General features: G+C 42.6%; 1 protein-coding gene across 2 annotated transcripts; it reads right to left on the minus strand.

Annotated features, from left to right (window-relative positions):
- Positions 1–176: 176 nt before the first annotated feature.
- On the minus strand, positions 177–20,077 carry heatr5b (HEAT repeat containing 5B). 2 transcript variants are annotated; one of them, XM_006806922.3, is made up of 36 exons: positions 19,923–20,077; positions 17,477–17,641; positions 17,171–17,382; positions 16,421–16,529; positions 16,164–16,313; positions 15,416–15,587; positions 15,166–15,323; positions 14,826–15,075; positions 12,568–12,723; positions 12,177–12,427; positions 11,984–12,095; positions 11,733–11,885; positions 11,548–11,647; positions 11,317–11,426; positions 11,076–11,239; positions 10,753–10,928; positions 10,469–10,574; positions 10,185–10,375; positions 9,223–9,382; positions 8,849–9,038; positions 8,533–8,702; positions 8,291–8,438; positions 8,016–8,195; positions 7,683–7,937; positions 6,829–7,010; positions 6,678–6,746; positions 5,732–5,911; positions 5,396–5,636; positions 4,860–5,096; positions 4,518–4,645; positions 3,541–3,685; positions 3,146–3,418; positions 2,700–2,924; positions 2,411–2,562; positions 1,815–2,028; positions 177–1,467 (listed from the first exon to the last, which is right to left on the minus strand). In XM_006806922.3, exons 2-36 carry the CDS (start codon positions 17,600–17,602, stop codon positions 1,160–1,162), a joined length of 6,153 nt encoding a protein of 2,050 aa, XP_006806985.1. In that variant the 5' UTR covers positions 17,603–17,641; positions 19,923–20,077; the 3' UTR covers positions 177–1,159. The 2 variants fall into 2 exon arrangements, with proteins under 2 accessions (XP_006806985.1, XP_006806984.1); XM_006806921.3 differs by having other exon boundaries at positions 14,781–15,075.
- Positions 20,078–20,171: the final 94 nt, after the last annotated feature.

The following is a 20,171-nucleotide window of genomic DNA, read 5'->3' on the forward strand; positions in this document are numbered from 1 at the left end:
ATCCACTGACGTCACCACAAACGCCACGCCTACAGCGAGTTGGCTGGTGGTGCTCGTTTTGCTCACCCGAATTGCCCGGACGTCCAGACCCAGTAGCAGAACTTTAGCTATAAATCATGCATTCCTATTTTATTAATCCAATTACATTTAAGTATAGTGAAAACTTCCAACAGCAATGAGGTCAAAATAAGTTTATTCATATTTTGGAAAAAAAAATTGAGTGTAACATTACATTTACACAAATGTGCCAGTTATTGATGACATTGGTGAACACCAGCACATGCAGGCAGTAAACACGGGTATTTATCAGACCAAAAAAAAATCAAAAAACTATGTGATGACCAGTACTTATATATATACATATATATATAATTATTTATTTGTTGATTGGTGTGCAGATAACTGGAGAGTCTTAGTGAAAAATATAATGCATTCATCATTTAGATTGTTCTAATTTTAGTCTCGATACTGGTTTGATCAACTTTAATTTATTAGCTATGCCTTTGAGCAATTAGTAGGAAGGTTTACAACATAATTTGAGAAAACACACAAAACATAAGAAATTAAAGTAACATTCATCAGTAACAACCTGGAGACCCCGAGGCCTCCTAAAAAAAAAAAAAAAAAAATCAAGGAAAATTGTAGAGCAAATATTGACTTTTTCTGGAATTTTATTTCTGCCACCTGATTTATTTATTTATTTTTTGCCCTCTGTAAGTCAAAAGTCATGGTTTGTACCTGAAAACATACTTCGTAAGTAAGTTTTGAGAGGATTTTTTCAAATTTCAATTTAGCTCTGCCTGAAAAAAAAAGTGTCAGAAACAAACTTCCATAGAGAGCTGGGTTTGGTGACTTGGGGGGAACAAAAAAAAGAAAGTAAAATGTAAATTGTGTGGTCTGGAAATGATACATTCACACAATTAAAATTTCCTACAAAATTTATAGCAAGCTTTTTAAAGTGAACATTCAAAGGCTTTCAAAGATATTTACATAAACGTTCTTTGAGGGGAATACTCGTCCATCAAAACAAAGAAGAGATGTAGAATAAATAAATGCAGTTAGAAAGCATAACTGATACAGACATGACATGTGGTACAGTGTTGAAAGAAATCCAAAGAGGAAAAGATTAGGTGAGAGTGTGCGGTGCATTTTGGAGTGTTCAGAAGAAGCTCGTCTTGAGTTTAATGGTTGGTGCAGCTTGCACTGCTGGCTGAGCTTGCCTGGCTGCAGCTTTGGCTTTGCTGCTGGCCTGGTTGGCCCGTATAGCAGATTCCAGACGGGTTTTCAGCTCAGGTGCCGCTCCAATCACTATCTTGAAGGCAGCCGGATAGAGGGGGCCGATCCGCATCAAGTTCTGAAGTGCAAACTCGTGCAGGCCTTTGGAAACTTGGGGTGCAGAGGAGATGGAATTTTCATCCAAAAGGTAAGAGACGAGAGTCGGTACAAGGAGAGCGAGCAGCTGCACCCCTGTTGAACACATAAAGCACACATAAATATATAAATAATCAGTAATTAGAAGACAGTTTAAAAAAAGGAGAAGCAGAACTGTGGCCACAAATCCAATGTAATGTCATTATCTACGCAGAGATTTGCCAGATTATTAGTAAACTGACATAAAATCGTTTGAAAAAAGTTTTTTCTTGAATGGTTGGACTAGAAATTAGAAAAGCATTAAATTCAACATTTAATCATTTATTACTCTGATCTAGGGCAGCACAGCTAAATACTGAAGAGATCTACTTTAACAGAGTAAATGTGGCACAAAATGAACCAAATGTTGCTTCACTTGGTCCATTAAGCAGAGGAATACTTACGGTTTTGCTCTTCACCCATGCCCACCAGATTCTCCAGGACCCTGATTCCCTCCTGCACAGCCTGCAGCTCAGCAGCCGTCCCTGGGCGGCTGCGCTCCACTGCCTTCAGCTTCTCCACCATGAGTGGAGCCAGAGCGTGTATGTAGGGAGTAGAGAGGGCACGGCTGGAGTGTTGAAACACCGACAACAGCAGCTGGTAACACCGAGCCTGAACCTGTGGTAACAACAATTACATCTTTCGCTCAACTGAGCTAGACTTATGTGAACAGTGTGAAGCTGTTTTCACGCATGAACTCTGAACAATGGGAGGAGGATCCAGCCCAGGCATTGTTCAGAGCTGCCCTTTTTCACACGTGGAAATGCTACGTTTGGGTTTGGTAACAGAAGAGAAGTGCGTACAGTGCACAGCAGACCACAGCCACCGTCTAGCTGGCAAGTAAAAACCTAGTACTGATTCAGAAATTTGGGTTTTCTGCACTTCTGTTAGATAATATCTAGAAAGGTTCAGAGGTGTGGTACACATGTAAAAACAGATGATTTGGTTTGGTATTCAAAATTCTTTTGTTACATCTTTGTTTGTGTATATGCGAGCTTACCCAGGGGTCACTAGAGTTGAGGGCATTTCGGAAGTGGTCCATGCAGCCCTTTTGCAGGACAGTCACTCCTACAAGCTCACTGCTGGCTGACAGCAGGAAGAGTGTGATCGCTGTCAGCATACTGACCTCATCCATGTCAGGCCTGGACTCATCTAAAAAAAAAACCCACACAAACATGCTTTTGATTAACAGTGATGTTGTGCTTTTTTTTTGTAGATTGCTCCACAGAAAGACAAAAAGTCAGAGTCTGATGAATGAATGAATAATGAATGCGTGTGGATGCGCTCACCTGGCTGCGAATACTCAAGTACAGATGCCAGGCTGCTCCTCACAAGGCTGGTCCACTGCGTCTGCACGCTCTCCATCCGGGCTATTGGAGAGGTGAAGATGGTCTTAATGCTCTGGAGGGCAGCTGCCACAGGCACTGGCACCAAGTTGTCAGGAGTCTTTACTGCAGTTTCCTTCAGAACTCCGGTGACGAGGAAAAGCACTGTAGGTAGGATGGTCATGCTTCCTAATAAGGCAAAAATAAAATGTAAACAATGGGCTGAAAACCATGATGCTCATGTTCCTTTGCTATTTATGATTAAAATCACAGAAATGCATGAAGCAGTTTAAAACATCATCCATTAAGAGAGAGTATGTTACACTGAAATAGCAACTGACTGTGTGCGAGTTTTCCTTTCTTATTATGCATGGTATTTGTGTGTTGTTGCACTTTGCTTCAGGCCTCACCAGCTGGAGAGCAGAGCGAGGGCAGCTCTGCCAGGATGGAAACTGCGTTTGCCACCAGGCGGGCACTTTCTTCAGGTAGTCGCTGAGGCCTGAGTGGCACATGGCTGGGCGACTCCTTCACACGTGTATTAAGCTGGGGTAAGTGGCGGACCAGGATGAACACGAGCAGCTCCATGGCGGCGAACACCAGAGACTTGCCGGGGACGAGCTCCCCTGTGTCTCCTCCTTCTCCAAGGCTGGCCTGAGAGTCTTTCTCGCCATCTTCCTCTTTGCCTAAACCAAAAAAAAGTAATGACTGTTTAAACTACCACACAATTTGGTTAACTTCACTCTAAATATAGAAGCTTAAAGACAACATGCAAACCTTATATGCAGTGTAACATAATGTTTCTGACCTTTTGCTGTTTTCTGTCGCTGTAGATGGTCATGTGCAGCCCTGATGGTCTCCTGGACAACAGCAGTGACCTGAAGCTGGACAGCAGGTGGATCCCGAGTCAACAGAAGCCTGTGAAGCACGTTCAGGAGCTCCACAGCCAGCAGCTACAGCAAAAAGAAAAAGTAAACAACTACATTATGTACATAATGTGACTGTAAAACATGTAGCACAAACTTCTCATTTCTCTCACATTTAGAATTTCAACTGTTTCAATTATGTATTTTTTTTCTCATTTAAATCAAAGTGCTTGATGCTTTGTAACTATCTGTTCTGGTTTGTTGAAAAGCAGAAAGCATGTCCATCGTTGGATACAATTTCATATTTAAAAATATGATTTTTATACTGTTCAGAAGCAATTTTTACTTCTTTGTTCAAATATCTTTATGGTTAGTGAGACGGCTGAGTGATCCCACACACTGTGCTCCAATTCATATCCTCTGAAGTCCACACTTTGAAGCAGTCTGGTAGAGACACGTCCCTCCTCAAAGGCTTCACCAAATACAGCTGAGAAATACAACCTTCTTTTGCTGAATTTGTAGGATACACACGTGTGCCCTTTGAAGCCATCGGTACCCAATCATCTGTTCTGTGGGGGATCCTTTTCACCTTCTAAAGTCAGTAAATATCACAGGCCGGTGTTGTATTTATCAAAGATTTGCAGTGAGGTGGTGCATGGTAAACAGATCACTTGAATTACACCACAATATGATTGCTGCAAGAGGTGATTTAAAGGGAAAACACTTTTTCTTATAGGACACTTGGGTGCTTGAATTTCTTTTAGTATTTTCTAATAAGTGAAAACTACAGTAGTTATTTTTATAGCTTAATGTGTAACTCATATATTCATATGTTACTAATGAGATTCTACAATAGTCATAAAAGTGGTTTAAAAATTTTCTCTTTTTTTACCCTATAATTTAAGCCCTGTGTGTTTACCTGGTCATCTGCAATATGTGTTTTAGCACAAGGAGTCTCGAGCAGAGTGCACAGGGCCCGCAGGCACGACATCACATGTTCAATAGGCTCTTCAGGGCGGGGAAAGCAGAGAAACTCTATACTGACACCTAAGAGAAAGAACACAAAAATGCTCTTAGTCTATGTTCTTGTACATGTATTTTTCTTTCTACTACCATTCCTTCACAATTGGCCGGTGGTCCTACAGCTGTGAGGTGAACAAAAGCAGTTGCTGTTTTCTGTATTAGGTACACTGTGAAGCTACAAAATGGAAAAGTATGCTAAATGCTTTACACCGAAAATGTTAGCTATGCATTTGTTTACCTAACATTAGATGCATTCTGTCTTTGACAGACTCCTCAAAGGTCTTTATAGTGGTGGAGCCTCCCTGGGGGAGGCCAGGAGGCTTGGAGGGAGCTGATGAGACCTCCTCCTGACCTACACCTGCTCCAAACCCAGTGCTGTTCAGCCACAGGGCTACAGCATGCAGGACAGGAGCCCAGGAGCTTCGGTAGTGGAGCCTTGCTGTATCTATAGTCTCCGGGGTATAAAATGCTCCACCTGGACACAAACACAATTATATATATATATATATATCCCACAATTCCATTTGATTTAAGAGGTGTTTTTGTTGACATTTAATCTGACATTGTCCAAATAATGTGGAACATTTTTGGTAATATCTGGAATAAATAAACGTCAAAGGATCCAAAGTGGAACATAAGACTTGAAAATTGATGCTTTAACCAAGCTACATTAAAATGTTGTGTAGAAACACCACAAGACTATATTTTATTTCACTGAAGATATCATATTAAAACCATATTTAGCCCACAGGAAGACAGGAAAGAGTCTCATACCATCAGGGGGCAGCTGACTGGAGAACTCAGCAGGCAGAGTGAGCAGAGCATAGTCTCGCAGCATGGCCAGCCACAGGCGGCTTAGTGAGGGCAGCTCTGGCTGCACCAGGGTGATAAGACTGTCAGGGGGAAGCACGTCTGTTCCCAGATCCTCCTCATCCTCGTCGTCATCTCCACTTCTGACTGGTTTTGCAGGTTTAGACTCAGCCTCTTTTTTGATCTTCATTGCTACCACATAGACCTGAGTGAGAAACCCAGAGTGCACGTTCAGTTTCGTTACATGCATCATTTGATTGTAAAAAAAAGGAGCAGTTTCCTGCTCATCTTCCATCTCACCTCAGCCCACGCCTTCAGCACTGCCAGTTTCTCCATCGTGGTAGCGCTCTCACTATACAGCTGACTGGACGAGCCTTTCCCAGCCTGCACCTTGTCCAGCGATGACACAAGCAGGTTGTGGACTCGCCGCAGGTCATTGAGGTCACTGACAACGCCACTGCCGATCCACGTACTGCACACCTGTAGTCAATGTGAGAAAGGTAAAACTGCTATGAATCTTACAGTTTTTATCTATTACAACAATGGACAATAAAGTTTTCTGATTCTGATTTTGATGTAAAAAATGTCTTATATAACAGAGCACTTAGGCTCATTAGCCAAGCTATTAGAGGGGGTGGGAGTGTTAAACAAATGGGTATTAATAAATGGACTGACACCTTAGTGATGTAAAACTGGACCACATGTTTATAAGATTGCATTCTTCTGGGAGGAACAGCAATTAAAGTGTCAGTTCAAGGGCAGCAGTGTGATATAAATCTGGTAGCTTATTAAACTATAAGCAAACTACAGGTCCTCTGTGACCTTCACATCCACAGATATATGTATCCTAATCTGCTTTTTCAGAGTAAGTTGTTCTCGATAAGAAAAATTAAACCCTTCAAAAAGTCTCCCAAGCAGAGAAACAGGGGAATGTCAAAGAGAGAACATCTTTTAGTAATAAGCTGACAGGCATGTTTTGTTATTTGCCCCCGTCACTCAACATTCTCATCATTCAATTAAGTCAAAAAGCATTAAGTCACAAATTTGACACTGCTGGCTTCTAAGGGGATGATGACTCACTTTGTCGTGGTAATTAAGCTGCTAATGCAGCCACAGTTCTACCATCTAACAATCAAAAAACATATTTAATGGCTGTTAATGGAAAGAAGGTTGAACACACCTCAAAAAGAGGCATAAAGTGGAATTGTAAGCAATTGAGTTGGTGAAAGAGACAGGTATGTCTTACCTGGCATGCCTTTGCTGTAATGTCGGACGGCGTGTCAGGTGAAAACGCAGGTCTGAGAGCAGCTCCAACCTAAATACCCACGAGTTGCAACAAGTTTACTTTCATGCTGTTTCTAGGTTTGGACTACGAAATAATGCAATGCTTTACTCACATTGGCCTGGTACTGTTCCAGGATAACGTGCCCCGGGAACTCGGGCTCTGGTACGGATGCAAACTTTTTAATGATGTCTTCCAAAGCCTGCAGGCCAGCCATCCTCAGCTGGTTGCTGTGGTCTGTGGCTGCCATGAAAGCCATGCGGATGAGGTCAGATAAATGGAGCACCAGCAGATCTCCTGAACGGACAGAGATGGATGAAAAAACAACAAGGACTATGTGAGAAATACGAACCTAATTATAAACACTGGAAGGAATATGAACTCCGGGAGCAGCTACAATAATGATTTTTCCAGTCATTGTTTAGTATTTGATTTATTAATCCTTTGATGATGGGTTACACTTCAGCAAGAAGCTATAACCAGTGCTTTCTTCAGACTCTCTGCTTTAATACTTTCTTCAAGAGGAAACACTTTTGGAGTTTCAGCGTGTGCCTGCAACGACCAGAAAGAAACCCCACATTAAATTTGGGGCTGAGAGTTAATTGACTTTTAACTGAAGGGCACCTTTTGAGGGATTAGTTGGACATGCCGTCATGCAGACCAACCATCCACTGAATCCCAGTCACTAAATTTGGCTTAGCTGGTTTCAGAGCTGCAAAGTCAATACAATGTGCTATTACGGGCAAGCCTGTAGAATAGTTCCTTATTATACAGAAAAGCTTACATAAATATTGTCTCCCATATTTGCCACAGTGAACAAAACCCTCTGAACCTCTAGCTTTGTTCCATCTTTAAATGAAAGCATGTGAATAAGCCATTTCCCGTAGCACAGTAAAAGTGGCATTAATCAATCACAATTCTTTAAGTGAACTCTGCAGTAGTCTATTCTGGCAGCACAGTGAATGGTACCTTTCACATTCTTGGCCTGCGCCGAACGAGCAGCTGCCAGGTCAAAGTGTGTTTTGTCTGCATTCTCACACAGCAGGATGATGCGGCACAAACAGTCTGCCGCAAACACCCGTGTGACCCAGCGCGGCGCCACAGATGGCTTCGATTTGTCGTCTTCGCCTAGACCCGTGAACATTGTGTCATCGTCCATCTCGTCTTTTTTCTCCGAGTCTTCCTCGTCCTTTTCCACCTCAAACACAACAGCGCCCCCTACATCTGAAAGAGGACACAGGCACATATGTGGTGAAAGATTTATAAAAGATGATTTTTGAATTTGCTGTTTTGTAGACTTACCTGTAGTTGCTGCAAGAACATCCTTGCAGAGTTTCAGCCAATGGGAAAGTTTTTCTACGGCCAAAGACGACAGCATGTGGCCGAGTGTGTCATGGATGTCTGAGCACAGCTTCCTGTCTGTCTCCCGATCCAGCATGCCAAACAGAACGCCCTCCAGACCCGTCTCTGTGATGTTTAGATCTGAACCAGATCAAGTTAAGGCATTAGGATCCAGGTTGCATTAAGGGGAATTATTCAAACAGAATGCTCGAATCAGGTTTTGAACGTGTACTGACTGATTGCAGTGCTGTCTTTGCTGTCTCCTGCTCTCTTTGCCAGGCTCATGGCGTACTCACAGACCTCTGCAGCTTCTCTCTGAGCAAGCTGTCTCAGGCAGGCCACTGCAGCACGACGCAGCAACAGGTGAGAGCTGCACAGGTGCACCTATGGGAACCCCAGTTCACAGCAGGAAATCAACATTCAGACTGACACAAACTCTAACTGTCACATACGTACTCTAAAAGTATTTATGTCTTACGCAGAGACACGGCACCAAGCTGGACAGGTTAACGTGTCGTGGAGCAAACATATGCAGCTGCTGCAAACATGAGATAGCAGCTGCCTGCACAAGAGAGTCTGAGTGGTCCTGCATTATGGCACAACCAACCAGGCAGGACGAGCGGATGGTGGAAATAGTGGCTCCATTTCCTAGCAAGACCAGCACAAAGAAACATTGTACTTAAAGACATATACTTCAGTAGCTTGCAAAGGATCAAAACCAGTTACACTGCCATCTGCTGGCTAAAAAAATACTATGGTTAATGATGTTTGTAATCTGGTTGTGCCACAGTTACCCTGCAACTCTGGTCCCACAGTAGTGATTAGAGCTCCCAGGCAGCGGCCCAGACACTGGTGAACCTCTGTGTGAGACGGGGGCACAGTGAGGAGCAGGGTGAGCACCAGAGACAGTGTAGGCTCCACATAGCCTCTGTACATGGGACCACTTGAATCCACAATTAGAGCCAGAGAGTGCAGAGCCCAAGTCTGGTGAAGACAAAAACACAGAATGAATTCATTTAGAGTGGGCCAGACCAGAATTTTAGAAAAAGAAAGGGGTGCATCAAAACTAGGTTTTGACATAACATTTAACAGAAAAGAAAAACAATCAAAATGTAATTTAATTATGAGTGAATATAAAAATGTTCTTCTAATAAATAATTGACTGCACCTGGACTTCATGTGAAGAGCCATCCTGGGCTAGAGCCAACAAGATGCTGACACTGGTCTTTAAGTGCTGGCCAGAGCCAATTCCTCCAACATATCGATGCAGACAGCCGAGAGCCAGTGAATGGCCCGTCCTTGAAACTACATCACGAGCTGACTTCAGCCTGTAAACAGAGCAAAACAAAAACATGCATCACATGAGTAGAGACAGATACAAAGTATGAGAGATCAACTTCAAGACAGATGAACAACAATGAAACACAAACTATAACTTTCCAAAAAGAGACATTCTGAAAATGTAGTGAGAATGTTTATTTTGTGCAATCAAGTATAAAATGACTTTCTGTCCGTCCCACTAAACGTCAGGGTGCAGTTTACATCCTTGTCTGTCCAGGCTCATTCAAGATATGTAGTGATAGACTAATATTTTTTACACCTAAAATCACTGTATTCTTAAAAACAATTATTAATGTAAGGTAAATACAGGTTATTCTGATCACAACATTGTGCACTGTAGACAATGTTTTAAATATTTATGTTATTGCAAAAATCTACACTTTTCAAACCTGGCACCTCAGAAGACTAAATCTAGCGCTCAAATCTCTCCTTCTGTCCAAAGTGTTTCTACAGATCACTAGGTTGTCATGGTAATGTTAACCACAGACCATTTTAAACAGAAAATGTTATCAATTCATCATTTTTATCCTGTTAGACACTTATATCGTTTTTATTGGTGTATGAATTCTTGAGTTATGGCCAAAAGTAAGCTCTTTGGGCTTGACCTTTGACCTCCAAATGCTATCAAATTCATCCTCATGAATCAAACAAATCAATCAGTCAATGAAAGTGAACACTGGTGTAAAATATGAAGAAATTTTCTTAAGGCCTTCCTAAATATTTGATTTGAAACCATAATGTTGGACACAAAAAGCAAAGAAACAGAAATTGGAGACATGATATGCTCACTTATCAAAACTGGTCTGCGCCATTCTGGCAATGAAGGTTGCCTCTCCGACCACCTGAGCCATCCTCCCCAGGGCCTCTCCAGCAGCACAGCGCAGGATGGGATTAGGGTTGTCCAAAGCTCCCATCACCAGGGCCAGAGCTGATTTACGCACCTCCTCAGGCCCAAGAGTGCTCTTATTCTCAGCCAAACCCTACAGTTAAAGCGAAAGAGAAACATTATTTCTCACTGTAGCTATTACCTAAATTACCTTCCCATTTAAGAGGATATAGAGCTTTTTTCTTACCTTGAGGGCAGAAAGGACTGCAGTAAAGATGTTGAGTTGGACGGCTTGCTGTCGAACTCCTTTAGCCTGCTTTATGCATTCTGCAAAGTGGTCTAACATCTGCAGCCTGAATCATACCCATCAGTTAAAACACAGTATATTAATAAAAAACAGCTCAGCAACAATGCAGCGAATATAAATATATAAGGAAAATAAAGAGAGCAGCTGCAGGACAAGAAAATAAAAATAATGTTAACATGATGCAGAACCACATCAAATCACCACAATAAGAGAGAGCGCCTTGCCTGTGTTTGAAGGAGACATGAGGGAACACCACACCAAACAGAGCCACCGAAGCATCGATAACCGACACACCCAAAGGCAGAGGTCCTGGGATGGCCTCGCCTACGGGGACGCGCAGGTAGATCGAGGAGGGATCGTGCTCCAGAGCTCCGCTGCCAGACGCGCTGTTGGGCTGCAACTGTTTCGCAGCAACGACACAGAAACACCAAAAGGCCAAACTTATATTTAATATTTAACAAGAGATAGTGATGACTAATCCAAATCACATACATAAAGCATCTTCAAATAAGAGATGGGTTACTAGAATGGTCTTTTACCAACTAACCTGATCCTCTATGGACTTGTGGTCGGTCTCCTGTAGCCACGAGCCCATGAGCACGCTGTCGTCATAATGACACAGAGAGCGCAGCAAAGACGTGGTAGTGTTGGCCGAGTTGTCGGTTAAAGTAAACTCTGCCACCAGTTCTCTCAGGAGAGCATTGAAGCTGCCTGTACGAGAGGATTACCCATTTTAAAACACCTCTCCTCAACTTATGTGAAAGCTAATGCACAAGTGACTGATTTACCTTCGTAAGTTTTCGGAGGCAAGAGAGCCAAGATATCGTACAACCGGAGCCTCACCATAGCTGCACTTGCTTTCAGGTGGGCTCCGTGTACCTTAATGATGGCAGGGACACTGAGAAAAGTCAAAATGTTACAATCATTAGACATGCAGTCGAAAAACACACAAAAAAATAAAAGAAAAAGTCACACATTTAAGAGAAAATTACACAAAAAAAAAAAAGCACCACACTCACTGAGACATCATAGTCATGGCACATTCGATAGGAGTCATCAGCCTGCGGATTACGTCTTCTGTGAGAAGCTCGGGGCAGTGGGCCACGAAACTACGCATGGCTATAAAAGAAAAGGAACAGTTTTAGTCAACACTGCGTCTCGTAACATTTTAGGGCGTGCACACTGTGGAGGTGCAAGTCTTTACCACACAGTGCTCCAGCTCTGCCCTCCAGGGTGACCTGCCAGGTGAAGGAGTCTCCTCTGGCTTTTTCGGCTTCCAGCTCCTTCTGGGAGCGAGGAAACACGTTCCTCCACAGCAGCAGCATTTTGGGGAGATGATAGCGCACAAGGGAGGGACCTGGGAACACAAATGAACACAATGTGGTCACAAAGGTGGTGGAAGAAAGAGACGATTTCTGAAAAACTCCAAAATCAGGAAGTGTCTTTGAGGCTCACCCAAAGTCATCAGGGCCCCCAGCAGAAGCCATCCAGCCTGCGTGCGCTGCAGGGACAGACGGCTGTTCTGAGCAGCTGTTCGCAGAAGGTCTTCAGCTATACTCACCACCAACTACAAGAACAGCAAGGCTAGTCAATCAAGTCTGACATACATTTGAAAGAACCACTAAGGCCAAATTCTGAGGCTACACACCTTGCCCTTGGTGTGGGGGATACCCAGTGGACACTGGTGCACGCCTCCCAGCAGAGCAGCCATCGCAAAGCTGTAGCCGCTTACAGCCTCAGGCGAACTCTTCAGGTTGTTGATTCTCTCAGCACAGCGGTCCAGCAGAGGGGTGAGCTGATAGGGTAGCGCAACGGCGACGCAACGCAAGCACCATGCAGCTGCCAAACGTGCTGCCATGCTTGGGTGCAGCAGCACTGAGGTCACGGTTTCAAGAAGTCCTGAAGAAGTGGATGTGGAATAAGTTATTTAAGGAGTTCAGCCTTATTTTAAATTAGGATTTATGTCACACGAGCTTGTGTTACCAGAAACCCGAGAGTGACAACAGTCAATATCCTGTTTTGTATTCTGTTTATCTTACCTACAGAAGGCTCCTGGATGAGTGGTGAAGCTGTGGCACTCAAACTCTGAACCAAACTGCCCAGCTCTTTTAAAGCACACACCATAACATGCTGGCTGGCAGAGACATCCCCTGCCCCTGCCTTGTTCTCCCCACTGATATCATTCACTACTGCCTCTGAAAACACAAATTTCAGGAAGAGAAGCGAGCAAAGCAATCTGTCAGCATGAACATTTTCTGGGTTATCACTTAAGTTCGTATTTTGAATACACAATAATATTTAGAACACACTAATTTATAATGTGTGCATCATTGATGAAAAAGATTTATATCAAAGACAAGATGCTTTGTGTCCATAATAAGTATAAATCACTAATGTTATTAGTAAAATTTACACTAATCAGCCACAACATTAAAACCCGATATTGTGTAGGAAGTTGCAAGGTGGGGCCCCCTTACATCTGATTTGTTTTTCCGATCTTGAACTCTTTGTAATGTTTCTCAGACCATTCCTGAACAATATTAGGTGGCGGGTGCACTATGCTGCAGAAGAAAAAAGCCAGCACCATCAGGGAATAGTGTTTCCATAAAGAGGTGTAAATTGTCTGCGGCTAGTTAGAATCAGATTAAAGCTATTTTCCTGCAGAAAATCAGAGAATCAAATTGCTTAAATCCCTCTACTGTGTATCATGCTGATCCCCCTCTCTCTCTGGTAAACATAACACAAGATGTAAAAGAAAATGGGATTTCTTTCTGCTGTAGGTGCTTTCAAGAACAGACAGGACCACATGCAAAGTGTGGAGTATAGTGCCCCTGTGACCCTATTACCAGTTCATTACTTATACCACTTTTAGTAGCAACTAACTACCAGAAACAATCCCCAAAACCTGATATTTTATAGATAATCTGATCCAGTTGCTTAGTCATCAGAAAAGTCACATTTTTACAGCTTCCAACAACTTGACTTCCTGCTACAACTCGACAAGTAACATTAAGGCAAAATAATGATTTTTATTGTTGTCACCTACAGTGATTTTAATGTTGTGACTGACAGGTGCGTACCGTAGCTTCTAATAACACAACAGACCCCATTAGGCCATGCACTGTTGTCATATATTTAACTAACGACATTAAACTACAGAACCGCTACATTAAAACACAGAAGAGCACACTTCAATGTACACCAAGAGCTCTGAGGATTTGTCTTCCCCCATTCAAAAAGAAATAAATAAAAACAGGAAATGATGGCTATAATTGTGAAAAAAGAAAAAAAAATGAATAGCTGATCATTTACCGGGAACTAAAATCCTCTGAGCTCTTGAAAGTCAACAGTCAAGACAGATCATATGTAGAAAAAAGGTCAATAAAACGACTTGAGGAAGAGAGTATATGAAGATGCTTCTTGAACTGTGGCATTTCATTCGGACTTTAGTGTAAATGTAAACACATATACTAGATGTCCTACTTCTATCATGGCTCCCGGTAACATTTTCCCACTTATGTTTAGCTTAGACATTTCTCAAAGTCCCATTTCAAGAAGTCTCACATATCCAGCTAGATGGAAAAAAATACAGCAGCAAGTACAGAGTGAACAACAAAGAACCCAGGAGAATCCAACATTTTTAGAAATTCTGTCTTAACACCAAGAAGTTCTGAAACGTACATCGGTTTAAAGGTTGCAAAGCAAATCAGAGTAAGAAACATCCTTTGTGAACGAGGTATGGGTGATTTTGAAAATAATTTTGTGATGATAAAAAGCGAAAAAATAAATTAAATAATGCAAAACACTGTGTCTTGTTCTCTTAGATGTAATGGCATCATCCTGTCGTGTGTCTTTGCATTTAGTGGCACGTGCAGTTTTTCTGCTGGTGCATGCCAGATGCTAGATGCCAGGAAAGGTTACGTTAACTGCTCTTAAGGGTTTATAAGGCAATAACAAAATGAGAATTCACAGGCAAAAAAGCCATAAAGGCTATGCAATAATGCAAGCATGAGTACTTAATATGCTGCGCAGGTAATGGATGATCTTACTGACATTATGATACTACTTGTGGTGAAAAGGGGATATGAAGAAAGAGGAAAGTAACCTCAAAGGCAGAAAGCAGAAGGAAAAGCAGAGAAATAAAAGAAAAAGAGAAGCCGTCTCTGCACACAACATAAGCACAAGCCATGCAACAATTTCAAAACTGAATGAAGAGCGAATTAAAAGGTGATAATAATGGATGAGTACTTACTCTGTAATGCTCTGAACCGTGATATTTCCCCCCCATCCTCCTTACCCACAGCCCTCATTTGCTTGCTGATGGCTTGGCAGATTTCTTTGCCGGCTGCGATTTGTGCTTTCTCTCCAAGCAAGCCCCCCAAGGTGGCGCGCAGCATGAAGGAGACGCAGCGGCGCGAGTACACAGCCTCAACGTGAGTCTGCGTGGCCCGAGGGTGAGACACTAGGTCCAACACGTGCGACAGGAACGTGGCAAAGTTGCGCTCAAGCCACTGACCGCCAAGTGTTGTCACAAACACAACGTATGCCTAAGAAGAAATTAACGAAAAACACGCATGAGGTGAATGAGTCAGATGGATCGGGTTCATATTTTTAATATGTTTGAGAGTTCACCTCACCTGTGTGACGCCCACCCGCACCTCCCTGCTGACAGAGCCTCCCCCCTTCAACATCTCTCCTCCGCTCTTCAGGAAGCCAGATCCACCGCGCAGAAAGCCTGTGGCCATGAGCTCCAGCACCTCCTCCAGAGTGGCTCGCTTTACATTCTGACGCATCACTGCGAGAAGAACGCGTTTAAAAAAAGAACGCGATAAAGAACAGAAGCAGTGAGCTACTCTAAAAACAACACAAATCCACTCTGTAACCTACCAGCTGCTTGTTTGGGCATCAGGGCCGTGGCCATAACTGTCCCCAGCAGTTTCGCTACGGCTACCCGAACGCCATAGTTAGACCCTTCCAAGGCCTTGAAACACAAAGTAGCGACGTTCTCCAGTTCAGTGGTCCACATGAATACAGCCTCATTTTGTAGCTCCAACAGGCACTGATCAGGCAAGGAGGAAAAAAATGGGACGTTACCATTACTTTTCATATAATGTGTGTACTGATAATATTTACTTCATGACATGAATTCAGAGGCTTATGTGCACATAATGTTACAATACACACAGTAACTTGTACGCTTTCTAAACGGAAATTGAAACAGCGTATGCGGTTGACATATGTGACACAGCAAAAGCATTTAAGTCAGTGGTTTCTTCCCTTTAAAAACAGTCTGCACTCATTCTGACACACAATTGCTGTACTTGTGTCATAAAGGGAAAATTAGATCGTACTGAAAACAGTGATCACAAGTAATCATGCAGTACCTTTACTTTTATGAGTGAAACTGAGAATGAAGCTTTGCATAACGCTGATGGCTCCTCAGATGGGCCTTAACAACTTAAGCTCAAAAACCAAGTTTAACTGTTTTGGGAGAAAGAGTTTGAAGATTACTCAGTGTTTCTTCTACGTAGCTTTTAACTTTATGTTTTGGAAGCAGCCCACAAAATCCCCACAAAGAAGCGCAAGTTAGTTGACACATTTAAAAATCTTAACTGTGTGTTTTTGTGAGACCAACCTTTGCTACTGCACAGCGCACAGCCATGGACCTGTCTGTAAGCAGAGAGCGAGCATTCTTGTAGATGTCTCTGTGACAAGAAGCTGCAGCTCCACCCAGTCCGCTGAGCACCTTCTGCAGACTCAGAAGGATCTCTCCTCTACCTTGTGACTACATCAATAAAATAGAAGAAAGTGACGTTACAAATCAATCCCTCCATTACTGTTCTTATATTGTAGTGTGCCTGCTCCTAGTTTCTTTACTCTCATGTGGCATACCTCTGCACTCTTTAATGCCTTTAAAAGATTATTGATGGTATCTGGAAAGGAGCTTCCCAGCATCCTCCCCATCTTCTCATAAAAAGCCCCAACACATGCCACTGCAGCACTGCAAGAAATGTGTAACAGTGCATTAACACAGCAATTCAGACAAAAATCTATGTGAAAATTCTTAATTATGTAAATTAAAATATGCAAATACATGGAATACTTCATGAAAATTAATAGTTATAAACTTCTATTTATTAGACTCCTCCTTATGTTGATAAATGGTGAGACTGGCTTACATACATGAATTAGCTTTAACCTCATCTACTGTAAAATGCTGAAGGGGAAGTACAGTGGCTTAGTATGCAAAAGGGAGGCCCTGGCACGTCGTGTATTTCACCTAATCAGAAATGAGCAGGTATGAATGACTGATGGATAAAACCCTGCAGGGCACCACTGATGCAGCTTCATCCACTGTTAAATTCCATTAACGCCAGCAAGAAACACAGCAAATCTAGTCTTGTACACTTAATCCCTCCTTTTAAACATAAAATGTCGTTCTGCAGATTACCGTCCAGCTTAACTGCTAATACCCTTGAAGATAGGCCTACTGCACGTGCCCGGGGCTCTAAAAGCAGTTCTGAACAGCTTACATTTGAATTGAAATATGTGAAAGCTCAAGCAGACTATTAATATGCAGTTCCTGTATTTCTAAAAATAGCCAATAAAAATACACGCGGTAGTAAATAAATGGGAACTCACAGTTTTGTTGGCAAGTATGCTGGTGTGTCATCCTTGCTTTTGATAATGTCATTGCATTTATCAAGAGTCTGGAAAACAGTGAAGGTGTCACCAATGCTGTAGAGCGTAGCAAGGTTTTTGGCCAGGAGTTTTCTAGTCGGTGGTCCCGGAGCGCTGCTGATTAGTCCCGTCAGCTGTTCCACCAGCTTCTTCTGCTTCTCTTTTACATCAACCTGCATTCAAAAAAGAAGGGAAAAAAAGCACAATCGAGTTACAAAACGCTTCCAATGATTCTGACTCAGAAAAGCTAAAAATCTGCATAGTCACCTTATTTGCTGCCACAAGCACTTTATCCAAAAACCGGAGCCATTCGAAGATGAAGACAGGCCTTTTTGCTTCGGTGATCTGGGCCAAAGCATCTTCATTGAGCAGGAGACTGTGAGCCAGCTCCATTGCGAGGAACCTTGAACACAGAGACGTGCGCCCTCCTCTCTGCAATGATTCACGAACACGTGACAAATTAGAGGAAAAAAAGCTTAATATACTGTTGCAACACAAGGAGTTGGTAGACCATATTTTGCTCAAACAGCTTCAGTGTGACTTGACACTGAATCTGCAAGTCTTTTTGACTAAAGTGAAAGACTGGAGCACCACTTCTTTTAGAAATAATCTTATTTGGCATTTTGATGATAGCGGTAGGGAGCATTACTAGCACAAAATCTTCAATGGGTTTTCAGCTGGACTGAGTGATGGTATCAGTGTGGTAGACGTTATCTCTAACAGTGATGAATTTGCATACCGGAGTGAGACAGAACAGCTGGTGAAGGGGTGCAAAGACAACAATTTGATCCTGAGCAAATCTAAAACTAAAGGCTGTTGACTTTAGAAGGGAAGAAGTCCAACATCTTCCTTTCATTGGCCAAGGTCTGTTGAAAGAGTGCTTCTTGGGCACCACTATATGCCAGTCTTTATCACAGAACTTAAACACCAGTCTCACTGTTAACAAAGCCCATCAGAGACTCTACTTCCTTTGGCAGAAGTAGAGATGTATGGAAAATATGGGTTCAGTTGGGAAGCTACAAACCATTATCATTATTATCTCCAACCTGACTTGGTAAGGTAGCACAACCAATCAGGACAAACAGCAGCCTGGAAAAAGTTTGAGCCTCCAACATCACTGGTTGTAGTCTGCCTTTCATAGCTCCACACTATGCCACCCGAACCACCAGGAGAGGTAGAAGCATCATCACTGTCCCCTCCTACACATCATCTGTTTAATCATCTCCCACCAGGCAAAAGATACAGTGGTATTACTACAAGAACAGAGATAGTAGCTATCTCCAAGCTATTAGGCGCTTAAATATACGCTGAACCTTCTATTATTTTTTGTTTCAATTTACCTACAGCAAGTTGTGATCATAGAATCTGAATGTATCCATCCATTCGCTTCCGCTTATCCTTTTTTAGGGTCGCGGGGGGCGCTGGAGCCTATCCCAGCTGTCATAGGGCGAGAGGCTGGGTACACCTTGACAGCTCGCCAGTCTGTCACACAGAGAGACAGGCAACCATTCGCACTCACATTCACATTCACTCCTGTATTCACATCTATGGGCAATTTAGATTAATCAATTAACCTTTCCCCAGAAACTGCATGTCTTTGGACGGTGGGAGGAAGCTGGAGTACCCGGAGGGAACCCACGCAAACAGGGGAGAACATGCAAACTCCACACATTGAACTCAGGACCTTCTTGCTGTGCGGCAACAGTGCTAACCACCGTGCCGCCCAGAATCTGAATATATTATGCAGCAAAACTTACACGTATGTATCATGCATTTGCAATATTAACTTAACCTCTTGCACTGTGGACTGTTCCCTTCTGCAATCTAGACTCTACGTCATTCACTAAAATCCCTTTAAACATAGGTACACTGACACACTGCACTACCTTTATGGGTTGATGTGTTCAATACACGTGTACTTTGTATGTTGTGCTGTATTGTGTCATTTGATGTGTCTTGTTGTATATGCAGCTGTGTTGTTGAAATGGCTCCAATAAACTTGAGCTGTGGTGACTGTGAAGGCCACTCAGTCACCACATAACATGATCAAAATCATTTTCATGCTCATCTAAAAGTTCTATCAGCTCTTGCACCTCATTGCCACCATGGAAGAGATCATTCCTAGCAGGAAAGGAATACTGTATTATAGGATGAAGAGAAATACTGGGAACATCTGTATTGATCTGAAGGTTGGACATTCCTGCTCAGGAGACAAACTCTGTACCCAACAGCATGACAGGGCCTCTCAGTTGTCTAATTTAAATGCCTCTTCTCTAACAATACGCCTGTTCAGTCAATAAACTATCCCATCCATCAGCTGGACAGGTTATAACAGCCCTATAGATGCTAAGGACCAATTATCGCCATTGGAATGCCTTCGCTGTGTTCCGTACGTCAGTAATTTTAATGTCAGTGGCTGTAAAGTTATAATAGCAGCGCTCAAGTCTCGTATGGAATAACACAAAAAATATTAACACTGCAGTGATGTGTTGACAGCTGTCATCCTTCAGCTGTTAATACGCGAGCTAGTTAGCAACATAAGCTAGCTGCTTCCTAAAAGGGGAAAGCTAAACACCGCGAAACACTGACGACTAAATAGGACTTTGGCTCTTCGTCGTCATTTTTTACAACCTTGAGTTGTTCAAAATATACCCCTCAGTGACAACAAACTCCCTGAAATACGGGACAAATACAGCAAAACTGTTCATCCTACCTGTGCTTCGGTGACCCAGGATGAATGACGACGACTATGGGCGGTGTCGCTGTGAAGTTTGTCCGATGTTAAACCAAACAAATAATTTAACTTAAATCATATAGCTTGTAGAATTTTGTGAAATAAACAAAAAATAGACGTGACATTAGTTGAGTCCATTTCACAGGACAAACACGTTCTTTTGAAATATATGCCAAATGCAGCGGAACTGTAGACTTTGTGTGTACCTTGCAGCTACTCGGAACGTTT

The sequence above is a fragment of the Neolamprologus brichardi genome, chromosome 13, assembly GCF_056152115.1.
Source record: "Neolamprologus brichardi isolate AB-2024 chromosome 13, ASM5615211v1, whole genome shotgun sequence".
Classification (NCBI taxonomy): Eukaryota; Metazoa; Chordata; class Actinopteri; order Cichliformes; family Cichlidae; genus Neolamprologus; species Neolamprologus brichardi.